The following is a 23,943-nucleotide window of genomic DNA, read 5'->3' as shown; positions in this document are numbered from 1 at the left end:
CTTCTACTATTATAAAATTTATTTTATATGAAATGTTTTCCCACTGCCTTTCAGGGCAACAAGCCCTCCCAAAACAGCTTACAGTAGAATTGAAACAGCTAACAAATGCAATAAATGATAATACCGTAATAATCATAGAAGTAGTTTAGCCCAACTCAGGGGAATGCGAAATCATGATTCCCATTCCACTGTTAACGCTTAACCCACAGAAATCAATGTGTTGGTCATTTACACAGAGCTTAGATCAGGCTTCCTCAACCTCGGCCCTCTAGATGTTTTGAGACTACAATTCCCATCATCCCACTGGTCCTGCTAGCTAGGGATCATGGGGGTTGTAGGCCAAAAGCATCTGGAGGGCCGAGGTTGAGGAAGCCTGGCTTAGATGTACAGGCCCAAGCTACATGGGCATTAGCCTACATAAAATGTAAATAATAATAATAATAATAATAATAATAATAATGAGATCCAGCGCCGAGGGCCTTTGGTTTCCACACTGCAAGAAGCAAAGCTACAGGGAACCAGGCAGAGGGCCTTCTCGGTAGTGGCACCCGTCTGTGGAACGCCCTCCCATCAGAGGTCAGAGAGATAAACAAACTACCTGACATTTAGAAAATACCTAAAGGCAGCCCTGTTTAGGGAAGTTTTTAATCTGTGATATTTTAATGTATTTTAATGTGTGTTGGAAGCCGCCCAGAGTGGCCGGGGGGGGGGGGGACCCAGCCAGATGGGTGGGGCATAAATAATAATAATAATAATAATAATAATAATAATAATAATATACACAGTTCAGGTTATGCACAATGCAATTTCAGAGGCTACATCCAAGGTGTCTGATTGGGCTAGTCCAGGCACCCACAAACTTTGCCCTCCAGATGTTTTGGGACTACAACTCCCATCATCCCTAGCTAACAGGACCAGTGGTCAGGGATGGTGGGAACTGTAGTCCCAAAATATCTGGAGGGCCGAGTTTGGGGATACCTGGGCTAGGCAGATGGAGTCCCACCCCAATGACATGTAGGCTGTACTACCCTTAGAGTTTGTTTGAACCAAGCCTCCCTCTCTCTTTCCCACAGCCAGAAAAGCACCTCCTTTGTTTTCCTTTTACTTACACAGCTTGATGTATGACTCTTGATTTTTCTAGGAGGTATTCTGAAATCAGAGCACTTACAACAGTTCCACTGGAAGTGAATTTCATTTCTAGGTATTTCCCAAATCTGCTGGAATTATCATTAATAATAGTGCCTGCATTTCCAAAAGCCTCCAGCAGATTGTTGACTTGGAGAATTTTTTCTTGAAGTGTCCTGTTATTAGCCTAGATGCACATTCCAAAACAACAACAACAACAATAAGGAAAATGCTTAGAATTTTAAAACACAAACGTAATTTTTCAGAATAGCGACAGAATAGCACTCCTTTCCTATGTGGGGTGTCCACCATCAATAACTAGCAGAAAGTAAGGGCTAGTTTGCCTATTAGTTCCTTGACTAGGGGAATATATTTATTTGAACCGCTCTCCATCCTGTTGGGGATTTGATCATGTCTGGGACGCAGGTGGCGCTGTGGGTTAAACCACTGAGTCTGGGGCTTGCTGATCAGAAGGTTGGTGGTTCGAATCCCTGCGACGGGGTGAGCTCCTGTTGCTCAACCCCAGCTCCTGCCAACCTAGCAGTTTAAAAGCACGTCAAAGTGCAAGTAGATAAATAGGTACCGCTACAGTGGGACTATTTCCTGTAGTAGAAATGGAGTGGCCCTCATAGTCAACAAAAGAGTGGCAAAAGCTGTAATGGGATGCAATCTCAAAAATGACAGAATGATCTCGACACGAATCCAAGGCAGACCTTTTAACATCACGGTAATCCAAGTTTATGCACCAACTACCGGTGCTGAAGAAAGTGAAATTGACCAATTCTATGAAGACCTACAACACCTTCTAGAAATGACACCAAAGAAGGATGTTCTTCTCATTACAGGGGATTGGAATGCTAAAGTAGGGAATCAAGAGATAAAAGGAACAACTGGCAAGTTTGGCCTTGGAGTTCAAAATGAAGCAGGGCAAAGGCTAATAGAGTTCTGTCAAGAGAACAAGCTGGTCATCACAAACACTCTTCCAACAACACAAGAGACGACTCTACACATGGATATCACCAAATGGGCAGCATCGAAATCAGATTGATTATATTCTCTGCAGCCAAAGATGGAGAAGCTCTATACAGTCAGCAAAAACAAGACCTGGAGCTGACTGTAACTCAGATCATCAGCTTCTTATAGCAAAATTCCAGCTTAAACTGAAGAAAGTAGGAAAAACCACCGGGCCAGTAAGATACAATCTGAATCAAATCCCTTATGAATACACAGTGGAAGTGAGGAACAGGTTTAAGGATTTAGATTTGGTGGACAGAGTGCCGGAAGAACTATGGATGGAGGCTCGTAACATTATACAGGAGGCAGCAACGAAAACCATCCCAAGGAAAAGGAAATGCAAGAAAGCAAAATGGCTGTCCAACGAGGCCTTACAAATAGCGGAGGAGAGGAGGCAAGCAAAATGCAAGGGAGATAGGGAAAGATACAGGAAACTGAATGCAGATTTCCAAAAAACAGCAAGGAGAGACAAGAGGGTCTTCTTAAATGAGCAATGCAAAGAAATAGAGGAAAACAATAGAATGGGGAAAACCAGAGATTTGTTCAAGAAAATTGGAGATATGAAAGGAACATTTCGTACAAAGATTACCATAATCAAGGACAAAAGTGGTAAGGACCTAACAGAAGCAGAAGACATCAAGAAGAGGTGGCAGGAATACACAGAGGAATTATACCAGAAAGATATGGAGGTCTCGTACACCCCAGGTAGTGTGGTTGCTGACCTTGAGCCAGACATCTTGGAGAGTGAAGTCAAATGGGCCTTAGAAAGCACTGCTAATAACAAGGCCAGTGGAAGTGATGATATTCCAGCTGAACTATTTAAAATTTTAAAAGATGATGCTGTTAAGGTGCTACACCCAATATGCCAGCAAGTTTGGAAAACTCAGCAATGGCCAGAGGATTGGAGAAGATCAGTCTACATCCCAATTCCAAAGAAGGGCAGTGCCAAAGAATGCTCCAACTACCGCACAATTGCGCTCATTTCACACGCTAGCAAGGTTATGCTCAAAATTCTACAAGGCAGGCTTAGGCAGTATGTGGACCGAGAACTCCCAGAAGTGCAAGCTGGATTTCGAAAGGGCAGAGGAACCAGAGACCAAATAGCAAACATGCGCTGGATTATGGAGAAAGCTAGAGAGTTCCAGAAAAACGTCTACTTCTGCTTCATTGACTATGCAAAAGCCTTTGACTGTGTCGACCACAGCAAACTATGGCAAGTTCTTAAAGAAATGGGAGTGCCTGATCACCTCATCTGTCTCCTGAGAAATCTCTATGTGGGACAAGAAGCTACAGTTAGAACTGGATATGGAACAACTGATTGGTTCAAAATTGGGAAAGGAGTACGACAAGGTTGTATATTGTCTCCCTGCTTATTTAACTTATATGCAGAATTCATCATGCGAAAGGCTGGACTAGATGAATCCCAAGCCGGAATTAAGATTGCCGGAAGAAATATCAACAACCTCAGATATGCAGATGACACAACATTGATGGCAGAAAGTGAGGAGGAATTAAAGAACCTTTTAATGAGGGTGAAAGAGGAGAGCGCAAAATATGGTCTGAAGCTCAACATCAAAAAAACCAAGATCATGGCCACTGGTCCCATCACCTCCTGGCAAATAGAAGGGGAAGAAATGGAGGCAGTGAGAGATTTTACTTTCTTGGGCTCCTTGATCACTGCAGATGGTGACAGCAGTCACGAAATTAAAAGACGCCTGCTTCTTGGGAGAAAAGCAATGACAAACCTAGACAGCATCTTAAAAAGCAGAGACATCACCTTGCCGACAAAGGTCCGTATAGTTAAAGCTATGGTTTTCCCAGTAGTGATGTATGGAAGTGAGAGCTGGACCATAAAGAAGGCTGATCGCCGAAGAATTGATGCTTTTGAATTATGGTGCTGGAGGAGACTCTTGAGAGTCCCATGGACTGCAAGAAGATCAAACCTATCCATTCTTAAGGAAATCAGCCCTGAGTGCTCCCTGGAAGGACAGATCGTGAAGCTGAGGCTCCAATACTTTGGCCACCTCATGAGAAGAGAAGAATCCTTGGAAAAGACCCTGATGTTGGGAAAGATTGAGGGCACTAGGAGAAGGGGACGACAGAGGACAAGATGGTTGGACAGTGTTCTCGAAGCTACGAACATGAGTTTGACCAAACTGCGGGAGGCAGTGCAAGACAGGAATGCCTGGCATGCTATGGTCCATGGGGTCACGAAGAGTCGGACACGACTAAACGACTAAACAACAACAACAGTGGGAAGGTAAATGGCGTTTCCGTGTGCTGCTCTGGTTTGCCAGAAGCGGCTTTTCATGCTGGCCACATGACCTGGAAGCTATACGCTGGCTCCCTCGGCCAATAATGCGAGATGAGCGCCGCAACCCCAGAGTCGGTCATGACTGGACCTAATGGTCAGGGGTCCTTTTACCTTTCAGGATGCAAAAAAAAAGATGTGGTAGGGCTTTATTTCCAAGTTGGTGGCTGAGCTGGCATGGTACAGGATGGCTGATGGCAAAGACATAAGTAAAGAAGTCTAGGATATGTCTTACCCTTCCAAGGACAGTCAACTGCTGAACCAGAAGATGGGCACTTTGTGTCTTCCCTGCTCCACTTTCTCCAGATATGACAATACACTGAAGGCAAGAGTGAAAGAGCACATGCTATAACCAGCTATCTTCACAACCCTGAGGGGAATATCAAACCCGGCCCACCATTACCACTACCTGATCAGAGCTGAATGTGACCATGGACTGGTATGCGATATCAGCCACAGCAAAGATGTGAGGAGGGTTGGCAGTCCGTTTGGCCCCAATGTACAGTTTGGAATGCTGAAAAGTTAAAAGAAAAATGCTATGTACTCCTCTGTTTTAGACTATCATGGTGTGTCACTGGCCTCATGAGACTGACCAGTTGTGAGTGGTGTTGTTGCCAAAATTTATAATTACCTGGTTCGGAATACAGTACTCATTTGCCTAGCTCAGAATGCTCAGAGGCAATATTCCACTCAACGTTCTCTTCCAACTCAGAGTGAGAAACGAGACTTTGCACAACTTATTCCCTTGTGGCCTGTCTTTCGTTCAAGCGTCGGACATCAATCACTTCTCTGACAGATCTAAGCAAACAGCTCCAGGGAGGACTTTGAAAGCTCCAGGGACATGTGGTCAAGCCCAGTGACGTTACCAAGGGGTGTTTGTTTGTGTGTGTGTGTGTGTGCGCGCAATCACTCAAAATTGCAAGATTTTATTTTCCTACCTGTGTAGCATAAAGGTCTAAGTTCCGAAAAGGATTGACTGCAATGAGAATGTCCCCCACGTAGGTGTAGATCTGATTCTTGGCGTAGCTCTTTTGCAGTTGCTCTGTTACTGTATTCTGTTGGGGTGGGGGACAGAGAAGGACATGTCTATTGATATCTGGCTTTCAAAATTTATTCAAAGGAATTAAGAACCAGGACTTTCGGGCATCTTGATACTACACAGACATCAGAAACATTCTGGAGTCTTGAGCCATATTGCCAACATGCATAATTGTGTGTTCCCTTAATATGTGCTCATTTATCTTCAGTTCTGTGCATCTGCTTTAGTGAGTAGTAGCACAAAAATGTATTAGAGCCACAGGAGACCTCCTACTATGTCACACAGTGAGTCCATCCAGTTCAGTATTGTCTGCAATGACTGGCAGCATTTCTCCAGGGTTTTTCATAAGTAACCTTCTCACTCAGCCCTACCTAGAGATGCTATGGGTTGAATCTGGGGCCTTTAAAGCATGCAAAGTATGTGCTCTATCACTGAGTTATGGCCCATCCTAACTGTGTCTGACTAACTTGTCAACTCTCACCGGCATTAACTTTCCAAGATTCTCCTAATCTGCTGCCTGAGATCTATTCACCCAGTGCTTTTCCAGCTGCACTGGCTCCCGGTGGAGTACAGGGTCAGATTTAAGGTGCTGGTTTTTACCTTTAAAGCCCTTTACGGCCTAGGACCCTCATACTTACGGGACCGTCTCTCCCGGTATGCCCCGCAGAGGACCTTAAGGTCCATAAACAGTAACACCTTAGAAGTCCCGGGCCTGAAGGAAATCAGATTAGCCTCAACTAGAATCAGGGCCTTCTCAACATTGGCTCCGACCTGGTGGAATGCTCTGTTTCCTGAGACCAGGGCCCTGCGGGACCTGATTTCTTTCCTTCCACCTGGCTTTTGGCCTGGAGCCAACCTGATCCCCTCCCCGATTTTCCTTTTCCCTTTCCCTTCTGCATGAGGCTGCATTTTAATTTTAATGTTTATGTAATTTTGTTCTTATGTTGTAATTTTATCAGCTGTTTTATATCCGGTGTTAGCCGCCCTGAGCCCGGCCTTAGCTGGGGAGGGCGGGGTATAAAATTATTATTATTATTATTATTATTATTATTATTATTATTATTATTATCATTATTAAAATCAGTGGTGTCCATACTTTTTTCAAAGAAGGCCAGATTTGATGAAGTGAAGGACCGTGAGGGCCAACCAAAGGGCCAACCAAAGTTGTTAACTTTTTTTTAGGATTGAAGTTGTTGAGCTTTTTTTTTTTTTTTTTAGGATTTTACCCCAAAGGGGAATCTCCGTCATTTCCTTAGTTGCCTTATTTTGTCATTTGTCCCCAGTAAGAAGTAACAGATTGACTCTAATCTAATTTAGCCACTTCAGGTAACATTATGTTGCATATCAGCCACAGTCTTGGCCTTGTGTTGCCCATGATTTTACCTTCACTCTCATCATCTACCATCCCTGTTTTTATACCTGCCTTGCAAAATTCACACAAGACCAGAGAGGAGAGGAGAATGTTGCTACTTCTTTCTCTCATTAGCTACACACGCCATCACATTTAATGACTTTTGCCTTTTGGCAAAAAAACAACAACTTCTTAGCATATGGCTCATCATAGTGCAAATAAATGTTTGGATGAGAACCTAACACCTTAGATTAATTGCATCCATTAGTTCAGCTCAGGTGCCATTAATTGGCTAATGTTGGCAAAGCTGTTTCAGAAGTATAAAACACTTTAGAAATCTACTAATAATGATGAAACACTGACTTGGTGAGTATCAAAATCAGAGGCTAACAGCATTTCCAGGTGGTGGGATTGATTCTTTAAGGCTCTCCAAATGTTGTTGTACTCCAGATCCTATTAACCCCAACCAGCATGACCAATGATCAGGAACATTGGGAACTATAGCCCAACAACACCTGGTCCTATAGTCCACTGACCCCCATGAGGGAAATACAACCCCATCCAGAAATTTAAACCACAGATTGTCCTATCACAGTCCTATCACCCAGGGTGGGTGCCTGTTCTCAGCATGCAGCTTTCCCAATCTACAAAATCCCCCAGCATTTTTTTTCTTTATATAAAAAAAATGTCTTACCTCATCTAGTACTTCCAAGGTTGCCAGATCATCTACATCTTCCTGGTTGGTAGCTGGAGACCTACTGTAATTCCCTTTCTTAGTATGAATACGCTCAAATCTGTTCAAGAAAACAAAAACACGGAAGGATGTGTCTACGTGCAAAGAAAAATGCAGGAAGAACAGCAGGGCCGTCCCTAGGCCTGGGCTGGGTGGTGCAATGCACCAGGGCGCCTGGCCACTAGGGGCACTGCTGCTCTGCCCTCCACCTCCCTGCCCATGCCTCGAGCACGCCCTGCGGTGCCAGTGGGAAAAGCTTCTTCCCCCACCCCCTGCAGTCGCCGTGGCCTCTGGCTCCCTCCTCCCACAGCCGAGCACCTCGCACTCGGGAGAGCCGAGCGTGCTGTTTGAGGGGAAATGAAAGAGCAGCTCAAGAGAGCACACGCAAGGAGGTGCCTTCGCCCGCCCCCTTGCCTTGGGAGTGGCAGCGCCCGAAGTCACCGATTGCCTGGCGCTTCGCAGGGAGGCACGATGTAGACCCCCTCTGCCGCCGCCTACTGCTGCCCCCGACACCCGCTGCCTTCGCGGCTTCTCCTGCTGCTCAGCCTGCTGCTCTCTGCCCTTTGCCTGCGGCCAGCTGAGTGCCGGGCTCCGGCGAGGCACAGGTGGGGGGTATTTAATAGGGGCTGGGGTGCCCGGTAGCCAAGCGCGTGGGGGAGCTGCTCTGGAACTTTCCAAAGGAGAGGCGGGGGCGAGCCCTGCGGAGGAGGCTGCAGGTGGTGGGTCACGTGCTCCCTCGGACTCACCGCTTCCTCCTGCCGTCTGGGGGAGAAAGGCTCCTTCCCTCACGATCCCCTTCCCTCCCTTGTGATCTCGTGGCACTCACATACTTTGTATTTTAATAAGGTTGTGGCCAAATATATGCCAAAAACCTTAAAAAGTTCTGTGTGGAGTGTGTTTTACTTTGAGGGGTGGTTTGGGGACCTCGACACGCAATAAATGGGAAACAAAAACAGTTTATTTATGTTTCCTGATTTCTTTTCCCAAGCAGAGGTAATATGCTTGGGAAAATAAAATATAAGAAAAAGATAATAAAAAAGGTCAACAACTCTGGGAAATGGGGGGAGCGGGGCGCCGGAGGGATCTTCGCACCATGGCACCGGATATGCTTAAGACGGCCCTGAAGAACAGTTGCAACATTAGCAATAACCCTGTTCACACCTTCTGCTCATGTTTAGAACCAACCCAATGAGTTGAGGGGAAAAGGGGTAATGTTCATAGCTGCCAAGTCTCCCGTATTCCCCGGGAAACCCCCGTTTTTCCAGCTGTTCCCAGCCAAAAAAACAGATTTTTTTGTTTCCCCCCGGTTTATTCTGGCACAGCGGCCATTTTGGAACTGGGCGGAGCATGCTCAGAAGTGACTTTTGATGCTGCTCCGCCCAGTTCCAAAATGGCTGCAGCGCTACTTCCAGTCTGCTACTTCCGGTCCAGTCCCTTATTTCTCAGGCCGGAACTTGGCAGCTATGGGTAATGTTGCTAAGCTCTGTCCCCATCGCCACCTCTCTTTACAGGTTGAAAGGTGTGAAACAGGGTACCTCCTGTATTTGTTGAGATTCTCTTTGCCATTCAGATCCCTGATCTTCCACCATAGGAAACAAAATGCTTCAGATGCTTTCCCTCTAACTTGGGGAGGGTGGCAGTAATGGTGACAGTGGGCGGAGCTTATGCATATACACACCATACATTTAAAGCACATTCAAAGCATCTCTGCCCCTGAAAGACTCCTAGGAATTATAGTTTACCCTTTACAGAGCCAAAATTCCCAGCATCTGCACACACATCTTCCCCCTGCCCTGCCCTCTGATCTTATGGACAAGATCTTATGGACATTCTCACAAAGAACATGAGTAAAGCTCAAAGGTGACATGAGCTCCACGCACAAAAACGTCTTTTGATAACGCTCTGCTGATCAAATGAAAGGGTCATGGTACGTTGCATGTACATCCTAAGGAACTGCAGGCGGGGGGGGGGGTATTCTGATGAGGCTGCAGGCATTTCAATATGGGCAAGTGATGTTTGGGCTTTCACACAAATCTGTTATTTCTGAATCCATTTGCTCAGCAACGCTGTACATGAAGGTCATCTCCTTTCCAATGCCTGTCCTGTCAGCAGGGTGACTTTGATCAAGCAGCTGCCCACAAATGAAAGATGCAGGAAGTGACAGCTTATCTTTCCCATTCTATTCCATCCCACCCACCCACCCCCCGCCAGGAAAGGATGTAGACCTTGAGTCAACTTGTCATTTCCCATTCCTAGTGCCAACCATTACATACTGTGATTTTTTTTATTATTAAAAAAATTTGCTGGCAAATACATAGAAGTGTTGCTAGAATAATTGCCAATGTGGTATATCACATTCAGCCCACAGGTTTTAGCAATGGCTGTAGCCAGGGAGAAACAGAAATAAGCCAAGACGCATGGGGAATCTTCTGTTCCTCCTCTTGCATTTTCCTTCTACCTGGGCTTTCCTCTAAGAACGCCAATTTCATCCCACCCGCTTCACATTCGCTGATGCTGCTCATATATTCAGCTTTGTAGCATAGTTTCAGAGGGAGTTCTTACTTACTGATTCTTTTATGACTAGCTTTAGAAACCAGCTTCATCATGCAATGTATACAGAAGAGACAGATATGAGAACACAATGTTTTGCCTGCTCTAATGTGAAAGGGCATGGATCCCTCGAGGGGTGTGAATGATGCCGCTTCTCTTCATTTGCCCCCAAAGAGTTGATAAAAATAATTCTCCCATCTGACATTGGAGGATGGATTTCCAACCTCCCCACCCCCCATCCCCCCATCCTGCTCACGGGCACTGTAGACAAAAATATCACTTGTTTCACCATCTTAATCTGTGGAATTTTATTCTTTGCCTTTGCCACAGACGTTCAGTTCTATAGGCACTTCCAAAGACCTGACAGGCTGATTCATCAAGGCTGTATCGACAACAGAATGACTCAAGACACTGGTTACAGGTAGGTAGCCGTGTTGGTCTGGATCGAAGTAAAATAAAAAAATTCCTTCAGTAGCACCTTAAAGACCAACTAAGTTTTTATTTTGGTATGAGCTTTCGTGTGCATGCACACTTCTTCAGATACCTTCTTCAGATACCTGAAGAAGTGTGCATGCACACGAAAGCTCATACCAAAATAAAAACTTAGTTGGTCTTTAAGGTGCTACTGAAGGAATTTTTTTATTTGACTCAAGACAGTTATTGTTTCTGCTCAGTTTCTCTCCTCCCTCCTACCACCCCCACTTCATCCCTGCCTTTCAATCAAAGAAAAATGAGGCCACTGGAGCTCTTTCAGTTTCAATTGTCAAAATGAATAAAAGTGATCTTTGATGGCTCCAAAAATAGCGTGGAAAATGCCAAATCCTTGGCAATTTGTTGCCATTTGTAAAGTAATTAGGCTGACATTTATCCCATCGGATCCCAGGGCAGTGTGCAAATGACAAAAACCAAACAGTGTGATGCTTAACTGTGGGTGGTGTTCACCATGGTTTATTGCTTTTACAAGTGAAATGATGGCAATCAGAGTAATCTAAGGCATAGTTTAACTGTGACGTAGGTTACCAACATCCACGGTTAAGCATCATAGTGTTTTGCTTTGGTCATTTGCACACTGCCCTGGGATCCTACAAGAGGCATAGCAACCTCAAAGTCTTCTTCCTCCTACTCCAGTGGTGACTGAAATCTTGGTATAAGCCAGGCATCCCCAAACTGCGGCCCTCCAGATTTTTTGGCCTACAACTCCCATGATCCCTAGCTAACAGGACCTGTGGTTGGGGAAGATGGGAATTGTAGTCCAATACATCTGGAGGGCCGAAGTTTGGGGGTGCCTGGTATAAGCCCACCCACATCCCTGGGCAGGTGTGGATACAACCCCCACCATCACAACTACCTACATCTCTTTCATATGGACACACTGTGGGATGATGCAGAATCCATTCGCAATAAGCTTTTATTTTCAGAATGAAACCTGGTCCTCAATAAGCACTTTTTGTGGGAGCTTGGGGGGGGGGATATGCAACAGATCTAGAACGTGTGTGGACTACATAGAAAAAACAAGAACTCGGCCTCCATTGATTCTGGAATAAAATGCCACATGAACACAGTAGTCTTCTCTCAACACATATTTCCCAACATCTATCGGTCACACCCAGCTCCTTTAACACATCAACAAGCAACATGCTTTCTAGAGCTTTTCTCTAAAGATCTCCCTGTAAATCCTGTCCGAGTTCTTGTAGGGCTGGTTTATGTTTGTGTGAAAAATCTTTTGTAGTGAAACATAATTGGATCGGCTACAAAAACAACAACAACAAAAACCCCAAAGCAGAAGCATCACTACAATCCTTCCTGGACCGGCAAACACAAAACCGGCAGATGAGACAACAGAAGACAAGCTGATCTTGCCAGATAATGCTTGATGGAATAACCTCCTTGTTTGAGTGTCACTTTTAGTCATCTAATTGCTATGCACTGGAGCATGTTAGGATGAGCAAGGCTGCTTTATATGGGTGAACTGTGGAGGAGGAGTGGAAAAAAGAGTGTTGTAGAAGCTAAGGGTAGCCTTTTGCAAACACGCTGAAAGTGTCAGAAGATCGCTGGTTGTGAACACTGATGTGAATGTGATCAAGGAATATCCCACGGGTTATTATGACCTCAAATCAAATACAGGAGAGGGGTGAAGTCAAAATGAAATCTGATTCTATGTGCTGGAACAGTCTTGGACCACAATATGTGTACTTTAAAAGTGAGTGGACCACACAAAGCACATTAGAGTAGAGCTGCTATTTCCCCAGACATTACTGGGATTTCAAAGGTGGAATTGATGTCCGGGGAAAATTCTGAAAAATCATGCGTTTTCTGGCAATTTTTTGGCTCAACAACTTTGGGTTTGTTTTTTTTTTAAAAAAAAAGCTCAGAAACTTTCAGGGTGTCCTGGTTTTCACTTTTTGAATAATAATAATAATAATAATAATAATAATAATAATAATAATAATAAATTTCTATTTATACCCCGTCCTTCCCGGTTTAGAAACCAGGCTCAGGGCGGCTAACAATAAATATAAAACATCAACCAAAAAACAACTTAAAAACAACGTAAAATACACATCAATATAGCATCACCAGGTCAACTGGCCAAGTTAGTCCTGCTAAGGCCAGCAAGGAGACCAGGGAAAATTTTCATGTGGGGACTCAGAATGGTTTCTTCATAAAAAAGGAAAGGGGAAAGGATGGACAGATCAGGCTAAATTGAAGGCCAGGTGGAATAACTCTGTCTTCCAGGCCCTGCGGAAGGAGATCAAGTCCCGCAGGGCCCTAGTCTCATGGGACAGAGCATTCCACCAGGTCGGTGCCATCACTGAAAAGGCCCTGGCCCTGGTGGAGGATAGTCTGGCTTCTTTAGGGCCTGGGACCCTTAAGCTGTTACTATTTGTGGACCTGAGGATCCAGAAATATGGCAACCCTACCTTAGAGGTAGATATGAGCTTGACACTCAGGAATCAAAGGTCACAGGAATAATCTCTCCAGGGTTGGTTGCCTGCGCTGTAACTTCACACCAGAGTGTAGCATTGGATATCAAGTAGCAGGGAGCCAATGTCTTCAGAATAACTGGGGGAGGTGTAGGTTTTAGCCCTTATGGCTCTGATGTTAGTCTTCAAAATGTGCAAAATCTGGTAGAGTTCTAGGAGTCTGTTAATCCCCACACAATTCTGAGAGGTAGGCTAGGCTGAGAGGCAGTGACTGGCCCAAGGTCACCTAGCGAGCTTCAAGACTGTGTTCTGAACCCTGGTCTTCCGGGTCCTAGTCTGACACTAACTACTACTACACCACAATGGCTCTCATTTTGGGCACCTATATCTTTGTGTTTCATCCAGTGTTTCATTCGAAATACACATTAAGTGTTTACTACTTGTAGGTTTTTTTTAAAGTCACTTTACTGGACCACTGAACTGGAATGCTGTAGGAGGAGAAAATGGAGGAAAGGCTGCCATGAAGCTATTGGCTAGCTGGCTTGTCAGTCAGAACCGGGGCAGAAGGTAGCTGGTTTTAGCCCTGTTGTAGGAGGCTTGGAGGAGGGACCTTGGAGGTGCATGATTTGCAGGCAAAAGATCCCTGGGTTTAGTCCTTGGTATTCTCCATGTGGGACTAGAAAAGAAACCCAATTAAAACCTTCACATCAAGAGCTAGATAGAAGATGGATAATACTGAGCTAAATCGACCAATGGTTTGACTCTACACAAGCCAGCCTCGCATGATCAAACTGAGAAGAGGAGGGAAGATTGTTTTGATTATCCCCAGTTTTGTCACTGGCAACATTAAATAGCAACACTTAAGCAATTCTGTTCTACACTGTGTTCACAATTTCAGTATTTAGCATAGCTGCCAAGTTTTCCCTTTTCTCGCGAGGAAGCCTATTCAGCATAAGGGAATTTCCCTTTAAAAAAAGGGAGAACTTGGCAGCTATGGTATTTAGGTTTGCAGCTTGCATCAACTAATACATCTAATTTGATTTCTTGGCATTAAAGTTCAGGCTCTCTCCTTAGTACCATGCACTGGATTTGTTCTTGGTCATTGGGACTTTATTCTGGCAACAGCTTGTCACTTCTTGGTTAAAAGAGTTTTTCAAAATGCTAGAAAGGGTAATTATATTCATTTGTGGCGGCAGGGGGACAATGCATCCTTACAAGATAGATTGCAGACTATAAAAAGAACAAAATAAATCCTCAGACCTCACTGGAAGATTGCAAACACACACACACACACACACACACACACACACACACACACACACACACACAAACATTAAGCCACCATAAATATCAATAAGAAGAAATACAGCTGATCTTAACCAAATTTCTCTATACAGCTCATTTGATGTGGAAAAAAGGAGACATTAACAATTGAGATTGTTAAAATAGCACCACCTTTTATGTTCTATGTGCTATTTGATCCCCCTAAAAAAAAACTATTATCTGTTACCTTGAAGCTGAGTAGAAATATATCAATTTTCACCAATGGCTAAGTCTCAAATTCAGAACATTACTTTGATGAACTTGTTTCAGAATTTCTGAAACCAAGCCAAAACACCTTGGGCAATTTCATACAAGGCCCAAAGATTATGAACGCTTCATGATGCATAATTACTTTGCTAAATACTGTTGGAACAAGGATGAAAATATCCCCGTCTAAAAGTTGCATTATTTCTGGTAACACGCTTCCTTTCCTTTGCAAGTGAAGGAAATGTTCTGCCAGAAATAATGCAACTTCATAGAGGGGGGTATTTTGGCCACAGTTATTCATGTGGGAGAGCTTCAGTGGCCTCAAACCTGTAAGAACACTTAGCAGACATCACAAAGAGTGTATTCCACAGCTGAGCAGATATGTATGTATGGTGGAGCACTAGGGATTGCCTGACTAGGGTGGTAAGAGCAGGGAGTTCCCAACACCGGGTAAAGAGCCACACATGAGCAGTGGGTTGTATTCAGTTTGGTTAAGTCACATATTATGCTTATCTAATATTACATAATCAGTTCAAATTCCAGCTTCCTCACAGAGATGCTTGCTACTTAAGTGGGTTAGGTAAAGGTAAAGGGACCCATTAGGTCCAGTCGCGGACGACTCTGGGGTTGCGGTGCTCATCTCACTTTACTGGCCAAGGGAGCCAGCGTACAGCTTCCGGGTCATGTGGCCAGCATGACTAAGCCGCTTCTGGCAAACCAGAGCAGCACACAGAAACACCGTTTACCTTCCCGCCGGATCGATACCTATTTATCTACTTGCACTTTGACGTGCTTTCAAACTGCTAGGTTGGCAGGAGCTGGGACCAAGCAACGGGAGCTCACCCTGTCGCGGGGATTCAAACAGCTGACCTTCTGATCAGCAAGCCCTAGGCTCTGTGGTTTAATCCACAGATGCCTAAAATAAAAAATTGAAGAATAATTTAAATAAATGGTCTTCAAGACCACATTTTGTTACATGCAGGCAGGACCCCCCCCCCCAAAAAAAAGTACCTTGCTTTTTCTGTGATTCCCATTTGCTGGTGAACATCAATGAATTCCATCAGCTGCATCTGCAAGACAGTCTCTTTGCCCTCCACTTGCTTCACAAAGTCATGCTGCAGCAGGTCAGACACTGTTGGGCGTTTCTCATAATCTTTGGTCAAACACCTGCACCATTGGAAAAAGCACAGCTTTTAGGAAATGCAGTTATGTAATGAAAAGACAGGTGGTAGCAGAGAACTAGGCAGGAAGCCCGATTTCAAGCAGTGGGGCATGGAAGAGTCCTGTGGGTGTAGTGACCTCCCCTATGGGAGCGGGTGGCACTGTGGTCTAAACCTTGGGCTTGCTGATCTGAAGTTCGAATCCGCATGATGGGGTGAGCTCCCATTGCTCTGTCCTAGCCCCTGCCAACCTAGCAGTTCGAAAGGATGCCAGTGCAAGTAGATAAATAGATAACACGGTGGCAGGAAGGTAAATGGCGTTTCCATGCGCTCTGGTTTCCGCCATGGTATTCCATTACGCCAGAAGCTGTTTAGTCATGCTGGCCACATGACTCAGAAAGCTGTCTGTCTGTGGACAAATGCCAGCTCCCTCAGCCTGAAAGGCGAGATGAGCACTGCATCCCATAGTCGCCTTTGACTGGACTCAATCATCCAGGGGTCCTTTAGCTTTGCCTTTCGTGACCTCCCCTCCTGGCAGCACCATGTTCACCAGCATGGGAACATGGCAGGGTGAGGGGCAGAGGAGCTGTGGCCTAGTGATGTTGAATCCAGGCAGCTTTTTATGTCTTCAGCTCCCCTTTTAATTGGTGCTTTTATAATGTTGCTGGATTTTTGTGTTTCTTGTCTGTTTTAATCTTGCTATAGGTTTGTGGGGTGGTCAGTCTGGATGATGATGATAATAATAATAATAATAATAATAATAATAATAATAATATATTTATACCCCACCCATCCGGCTGAGTCTCCCCAGCCACTCTGGGCAGCTCCCAATTGAATATTAAAACAATACAGCATTAAATATTAAAAGCTTCCCTAAACAGGGCTGCCTTCAGATATCTTTTAAAATTAGGACAACTGCTTATTTCCTTGACATCTGATGGAAGGGCATTCCACAGGGTGGGTGCTGCTACCGAGAAGGCCCTCTGTCTGGTTCCCTGTAACCTCACTTCTTGCAATGAGGGAACTGCCAGAAGGCCCTCGGCGCTGGATCTCAGTGTCCGGGCTGAACAGTAGGGGTGGAGACGCTCCTTCAGGTATACAGGACCAAGGCCGTTTGAGGGTGTCCCTTATGAACTTGTGATCTAGTGTAGGGGAAGGTAAAATGTATACAAAGAAACCAGCAAGGACCATTGAAGTGAGAGCCAACTCCATCCTATGATCAGGTTGCACATACATTTAAATGAAACCACCCTAGAGACACAATACAGTCATACCTTGGTTCTCAAACTTAATACGTTCCGGGAGTCCGAATGATCCCCCAAACCATTCAAAAACCAAGGCACGGCTTCCAACTGGCTGCAGGAGCTTCTTGTACTCAATCGGAAGCCACATCGGACATACGGCTTCCGAAAAATGTTTGAAAACCGGAACACTTACTTCCGGCTTTTTGGCGTAAGAGAGCAAAAACGTCTGAGTAACAAGGCGTTTGAGAACCAAGGTATGTAGTCTCCGCTAACCTGCATTCCAAGAAAACAAAATCTTGCGCAAGCGCAGGCACCCCTGAGTATCTTGCCATTCAGAAATTGGAGTGCACACAACAATATTGCTCTCCTTTTGTACAATGCTCAGAGAGCAGTATTCATCAGTTCAATGGGCAAACAAACATTTATTTATTTTTTAAAAAAAGAGGAATGTGTTACTGGAATAACATGATTTACCTAGTACCTCTCTCCTCATACCCCTTTCCGGCAGTTTCTAGGTGTGGGCTTTGTATTCTCCCTGTCACATCCACAACAGTAGTTTGCTAAGGGTGCTGACCTCACAGAGCTACAATTGCCAGCTCTCTTAACAAACTATAACTTCTTCTTCTGAAGAAGTGTGCATGCACACGAAACCTCATACCAATGACAAACTTAGTTGGTCTCTAAGATGCTACTGGAAAGATTTTTTTAAAATATAATTTCTAGGATTCACCATGATGGTTAGGAGTGCTTTAAGGTGGACGTGACCCAATAAAAGGTGGTGTAACCCACCAATTTCCTGCGGATTAGTCTCTAGCCAATGGAGCAACATACACAGAGCATAGGAAGCCGCATTATGCCAAGTAGGACCAGTGGCTCATCCAGCTCAATATCGTCCACAATGATTTTCAGCAGCTCTCCAGGATTTCAAACCAGGGATTTCCCCAGCCCTTCCTAGAGGTGAGATGGAGCTTGGGAACTTTGGGGTGCAAAGCATGTGTTCTACCACTGAGCTACAGCCCCTCATCAGGTCTTTGCCTCTGCCCATGGTGAGGCCACGGTTATGGCTCTAAAGAGCATTATGTACTATAATAATAGATACCGGCAATAATAAATTTTTATTTATACCCCACCCTCCCCAATCAAAACCGGGCTCAGGGTGGCTAACACCAATAAAATTACAATAAGACATAAAAAACCAATTAATTAAAATACAGATTAAAATACAATATTAAAATTTAAAATGCAGCCTCATTTTAAGTACCAGTCCATAAATCCAAACCGTGAGGGAGGAAAACACAGGGGTCAGACTGAATCCAACCCAAAGGCCAGGCGGAACAGCTTTGTCTTGCAGGCCCTGCGGAAAGATGGCAAATCCCACAGGGCCCTGGTCTCCTGTGAAAGAGCGTTCCACCAAGTTGAGGCCAATACTGAAAAGGCCCTGGCCCTAGTTGAGGCCAATCTAGCCACCTTATGTCTCGGGATCTCCAGAATATTGTTGTTTGTGGACCTTAAGGTCCTCCGCGGGGCATACCAGGAGAGGCGGTCCCGTAGGTACGAGGGTCCAAAGCCACATAGGGCTTTAAAGGTCAAAACCAGCGCCTTAAACCTGATCCTGTACTCCACTGGGAGCCAGTGCAGCTGGTAAAGCACTGGATGAATGTGATCCTGCGGCCGGGACCCTGTAAGGAGCCTCGCTGCAGCATTATGCACCCACTGGAGTTTCTGGGTCAGCTTCAAGGGCAGCCCCGCGTAGAGCGAGTTACAATAATCAAGCCTGGAGGTGACCGTCGCATGGATCACTGTGGCCTGATCAGGGCAAGAGAGGAAAGGGACCTTATACTCCCAGATAAAGTAAAAACAAGAGCATGGTCTGAGGGCCCAAGATGGAGCCACCTTGCTAATGTAAATCAGGTCTATGTCTGCCTGGGTAGGAGACCACCTATGAAGCCCATTATGGAACCTCTGTGAGGTCTTCAGTTCCATGATGGAAGAAAGGTGGGATATAAACGTCCTAAATAAAAATAATAAAGAATGAAATCTATGCTACAAAGAAATTGCTCTAAAATTCATAGTTTCTAGATATTGGAAATGTGCTCTGCGTTTTCTGAATAGCAGATCCTGTGTAAAAATTACTATGGTTTACCTAAGCATTAATGGTGCAGCAGCAATAAAATTGCTAGTCCATTTGCAAAGCTAAGCAGGGTCCTACCTGGTTTCAAATTGGATGGGGAAGTGTATTGCAGGGGATCCTTCCAACTCTATGGCTATCTGAATATTTTGGATGCTATCTGAATAAACATGGCTACATTATTTTTAACTGCATGGTGCACCTTTACGCATTGATTTATTTTTAAATGGCTCCATTGTCACTCACTTGCTGATAAAGTCATTGAATTCAGATGACCATATCTCTGGCTGCCGCAATGTAGGAGGTAGATTTCTGTGGAAGATGACATTAAAATAGGTTTACATGTAGAATTACAATAAGCTCGAATACATTTTTAACCAAATAGAGAGAAGTCAAGCTGAGTAATGGATTTCTGGAAGAGTCATTAAAAAAATACAGAGATTTCCTCTAGCTTAAAAGGAGCATTGTTTAGAAAAGTATAATGCACCACTGATTGTCTTAATGTTATAAGTCTTTGGGAAAGGGGGATTTGAAACCTCTACCAAATAAATCAAGAACTGCAGTAATTTTCTAGCATTCAAACAAAATGATACAACTAATGACCTATTCATCATTATTTATGTGTAATGGCAAGTCCCCTAAAAGCAGTAGGCTTTACAATTCTTTGGTTTGCTAACACTGTCATGAAATTCAGTTGGATTAAATATCCTCTTGGAGTTCACTCCAGCCAATGACAAGAGGCTGAAATGGTTGAACAAGTTAATTTTGTGAAGGAAATGGTTCTGTTAAGTATCTTCTTTGTTATGTAAGCCAGGGGCCAGAGTGTTGCCACAGAAACTAAATGGTTGGAGACAACTCTGGAAGGTGAACAAAAGAGTCAATGTGTTTTCTATCATCCTCCCCTGGCTGGAGTGATGCTATCATAGTGTCTATGTGTTTGAGAGAGAACAACAGACTGGCAGTCATGGAACTGGGTCTGAAAGAGACACAGAGAGGCTGATCTGCTCTCAGTGGGGGGGGGGGCACAGAGAAGCTTAATGCAGAAGTGGGATCTGTTGGAGAGTTGATGCCGTGAACCTTCCATCTTATGCTTGGCCTGAATATGGGTAAATAAAATCACAAAAATGGTGCAAGACTCCAGTGATGTTCAGTCCTAGGAAACCAACTCTGTACCCTGTACAGGGACTCTGTGAAACCTCTCATTAATTGGGGGTACACATAAAAAAAATAGTGTCAGGTTTACTTCTAATTCCATTAGGATCATAATCCACCTATTGGTCAATTGCATGACCCATGAAGAATTCTCTAACATCTAAGAAACAGGTACATGTCTGGCATCACCGCATGGGCCTACCTCTGCTGGGCCAGATGTACTGTACATGGACTTCAACTCCCATCATCCTTGACTAGTAGCCATGTTGGTCCTACCACATTGGCTGCTGCTAATTTTAATGGTTAAATTGGCACCCAGCATCATATTTACGCATATATCTACTTGCTGCCAAAATAAGTATTTACAGTATTTATGCCTTCCCGAAACAGGTTAAGTCCTAGAGTCCAAGATCTCTTGGCTAGAAAGTTCCATTTGTCCTGCAGGACCCACTGAGCTCAGTTTTCTTTCTCCAATTAAATTTGAGGGAAGAAGTAGACAAGGCTACCAAAAGAGCCTGCCATTGCGTGGATGAAATCACTGAATACATTTTACAGAACTGTTATTCCTCCCCACCCCCCACCCCTGCCCCATTGATGTCAAGTAGCCTGCCCAATGAAAGATACGTGCAATAAATCACTGAGACGGTACCTTGGTATTTTGAACAGAGCTCTCATAGGATGCAAATCAGCCAATGGTGGATCTCCATCGCCTAACTCTATAGCGGTGATCCCAAGTGACCAGGCGTCACATCTGGCATCATAGGAACTATCCAGCTGCTGCTCACATGCAATCACCTGTTAAGATATAAAATTAAATTAAATAACAGCATCTGAACCGGAGGTGCTGCCAGACAGGAATTTCACAATCATCTTGCTTGGATCTGAAACATGTTCCTAAGCCTTTTCAGTGGAGCTATGAGAACAGGCCATAATTACAGGCTTTTTGCCCTATGAAGTGGACATATTCTGAGAAGGCTATAAAGGTATTTAAGCTGCTTTTTGGTATTCCACACTGCCTGCCAGAGAATGACAGTTGTGAGGCTGAGGCACCGCAAACCGTGACTCTTGTATGGCAATAATATGCAGAGGGTGGAGGGAAGTGCTCATCCATGTTTCCAGAGCTGTCACCGTAGCAACAAAATGTCTGCCTCAGCAACTAGCTTAGCCTCCCCTTTATAAAGGGAATTGAATATTACTTCCTTCTAGGATGGATTAGTAGAATCCAGGATCAGGTGAAGTCCTTGTTACTGGGTCCAAAAACAACTACTGCCTTGAACTACAGCTGTAGCAAATAACTGAGGAGGTCTTAGCAAGGCACTGACCTCATAAGCTTGTTGTTGTTGTTTAGTTGTTTAGTCATGTCTGACTCTTCGTGACCCCATGGACCAGAGCACGCCAGACACTCCTGTCTTCCACTGCCTCCCGCAGTTTGGTCAGACTCATGTTGGTACCTTCAAGAACACTGTCTAACCATCTTGTCCTCTGTCGTCCCATTCTCCTAGTGCCCTCAATCTTTCCCAACATCAGAGTCTTTTCCAGGGAGTCTTCTCTTCTCATGAGGTGGCCAAAGTATTGGAGCCTCAGCTTCAGGATCTGTCTTTCCAGTGAGCACTCAGGGCTGATTTCCTTAAGAATGGATAGGTTTGATCTTCTTGCAGTCCATGGGACTCTCAAGAGTCTCCTCCAGCACCATAATTCAAAAGCATCAATTCCTCGGCGACCAGCCTTCTTTACAGTCCAGCTCTCACTTCCATACATCACTACTGGGAAAACCATAGCTTTAACTATACGGACCTTTGTCGGCAAGGTGATGTCCCTGCTTTTTAAGATGCTGTCTAGGTTTGTCATTGCTTTTCTCCCAAGAAGCAGGCGTCTTTTAATTTCGTGACTGCTGTCACCATCTGCAGTGATTACGGAGCCGAAGAAAGTAAAATCTCTCACTGCCTCCATTTCTTCCCCTTCTATTTGCCTGGAGGTGATGGGACCAGTGGCCATGATCTTAGTTTTTTTGATGTTGATCTTCAGACCATATTTTGCGCTCTCCTCTTTCACCCTCATTAAAAGGTTCTTTAATTCCTCCTCACTTTCTGCCATCAAGGTTGTGTCATCTGCATATCTGAGGTTGTTGATATTTCTTCTGGCAATCTTAATTCCGGCAAAATGGCCTCTTCATCACGTTTGAAGGATGAGGCGCAACTGGGCTTATTCCAGAAAAGTTCCCTCTGCCTGGGCAGGTTTCTGGGTCCTCGTTCTACACTAGTCCTAAACAACTTCAGATTCTCTAAACAAAATACAGTACTGTACACCGAAGTTCAGAGAAGTTCTGTATTTTCCTGCCTGGTACTGCAGAGGGAGTGTGGTGGTCAAGCACATGGCAGACCATGGGACATGGCTGGGGGAGGATTGGTTTAGCTTTAAAAGGGGATTGTGCAGATTTATGGAAGATATCAACATGCACACCAACTCTAGGGGGGGTCAAAGGCACCTCGGCTCCCTCAATATTTGTTTAAAGGGGGCAAGGCCCCCCCCAATCTTGAGGCAATGCATGTGACATCACACGTACGCAACGTACAATGCGTATGTGTGATGTCACATGTGCATGCGGCGTGTGCTGGGCCCCCTCAATCTTGGGGGCAAGCTGGTACCAATGGCTGCCAATAGCTACTAGCCCAGAGACTGTTCTCCTTCCACCAGGCATCCCCAAACTTCATCCCTCCAGATGTTTTGGACTACAATTCCCATCTTCCCCAACCACTGGTCTTGTTAGCTAGGGATCATGGGAGTTGTAGGCCAAAACATCTGGAGGGCCGCAGTTTGGGGATGCCTGTCCTTCCACTGTCAGAGGAAGCATACCTCTGAATGCCAGTTGCCAGGAATCACAACTGGGGAGAATGATCAGGTTTTCCTTGTGTTCAGGTTCTCCTTGAAAATTTCCCATAGGCATCTGCTTAGCCCCTGCGAGAACAAGATGCAGGACTAGATAGGGCTTTGGCCTGCTCTTACAGTATTTTGTTGGTAGGTCATCTTGTGTAGACATCCCCAGAGCAGAAATCCTTTTGTTAACATTCCATTGTGATCCATAAAGGAGCCCAATTCCATGAAAAGCATTATGATTTCAACCCCTCTGTGACCCAAGTACCAGCTGGGTAGCAGAAACTAACAAACCTCTGCATCCCCCACCCCACCACCCCTGTCTCAGCCCCAACAAAGAACGAGCAAGAGAAATGAATAGAGTGTTGGTTTGTTGTCTCTTTTGACTATACATTTCCCCACACATTGTCCTTCTCTAAAATCCCCTGGGATACTCTGTTAAACATTTGGTTTGGTGGCTGAATATTGGGCGAGTGAAAGAATGCACTTGGCTTTCCAGGTCTTATTTAATTTTTCCTCGAGGAAATTTACGCAGAGAAGATGTCATGCATCGAGTCAGCTGAAGAGGCAACTGAACAAATTAATAAGGCTGCAGGCACACACCATACATTTAATGTTCATTACTTCCCCCAAAGAAACATGGGAACTGTAGTTTGTTAAGAGTGCTTGGATGTCTAGCTCTGTGTGAGGTCAACCAAAACTTCTAGGATTCTTGGGGTGGGGAATTCATGTGTTTTAAATATGTGGTGTGTATGCAAGCCTCAATACTTATTATGTATGAAACCTGAAGGAATTATATAGATTTCTGCGA

General features: G+C 44.6%; 1 protein-coding gene across 1 annotated transcript in view; it reads right to left on the bottom strand.

Annotated features, from left to right (window-relative positions):
- MYO3A (myosin IIIA) overlaps positions 1-23,943 on the bottom strand; it is a 109,370-nt gene that overhangs the window by 51,884 nt on the left and 33,543 nt on the right. Inside the window, exons 6-13 of the mRNA XM_088653864.1 lie at positions 20,911-21,056; positions 19,356-19,421; positions 15,589-15,744; positions 7,535-7,634; positions 5,389-5,505; positions 4,860-4,964; positions 4,686-4,769; positions 1,110-1,312 (exon numbers count right to left, since the gene is read on the bottom strand). Coding sequence (XP_088509990.1) covers positions 1,110-1,312; positions 4,686-4,769; positions 4,860-4,964; positions 5,389-5,505; positions 7,535-7,634; positions 15,589-15,744; positions 19,356-19,421; positions 20,911-21,056 — 977 coding nt within the window. The remainder of the gene's footprint in view (positions 1-1,109; positions 1,313-4,685; positions 4,770-4,859; positions 4,965-5,388; positions 5,506-7,534; positions 7,635-15,588; positions 15,745-19,355; positions 19,422-20,910; positions 21,057-23,943) is intronic.

Source organism: Zootoca vivipara, chromosome 11, assembly GCF_965207765.1.
Source record: "Zootoca vivipara chromosome 11, rZooViv2.hap1.1, whole genome shotgun sequence".
NCBI lineage: Eukaryota > Metazoa > Chordata > Lepidosauria > Squamata > Lacertidae > Zootoca > Zootoca vivipara.
This window is presented reverse-complemented; position numbering and strand designations above follow the sequence as displayed.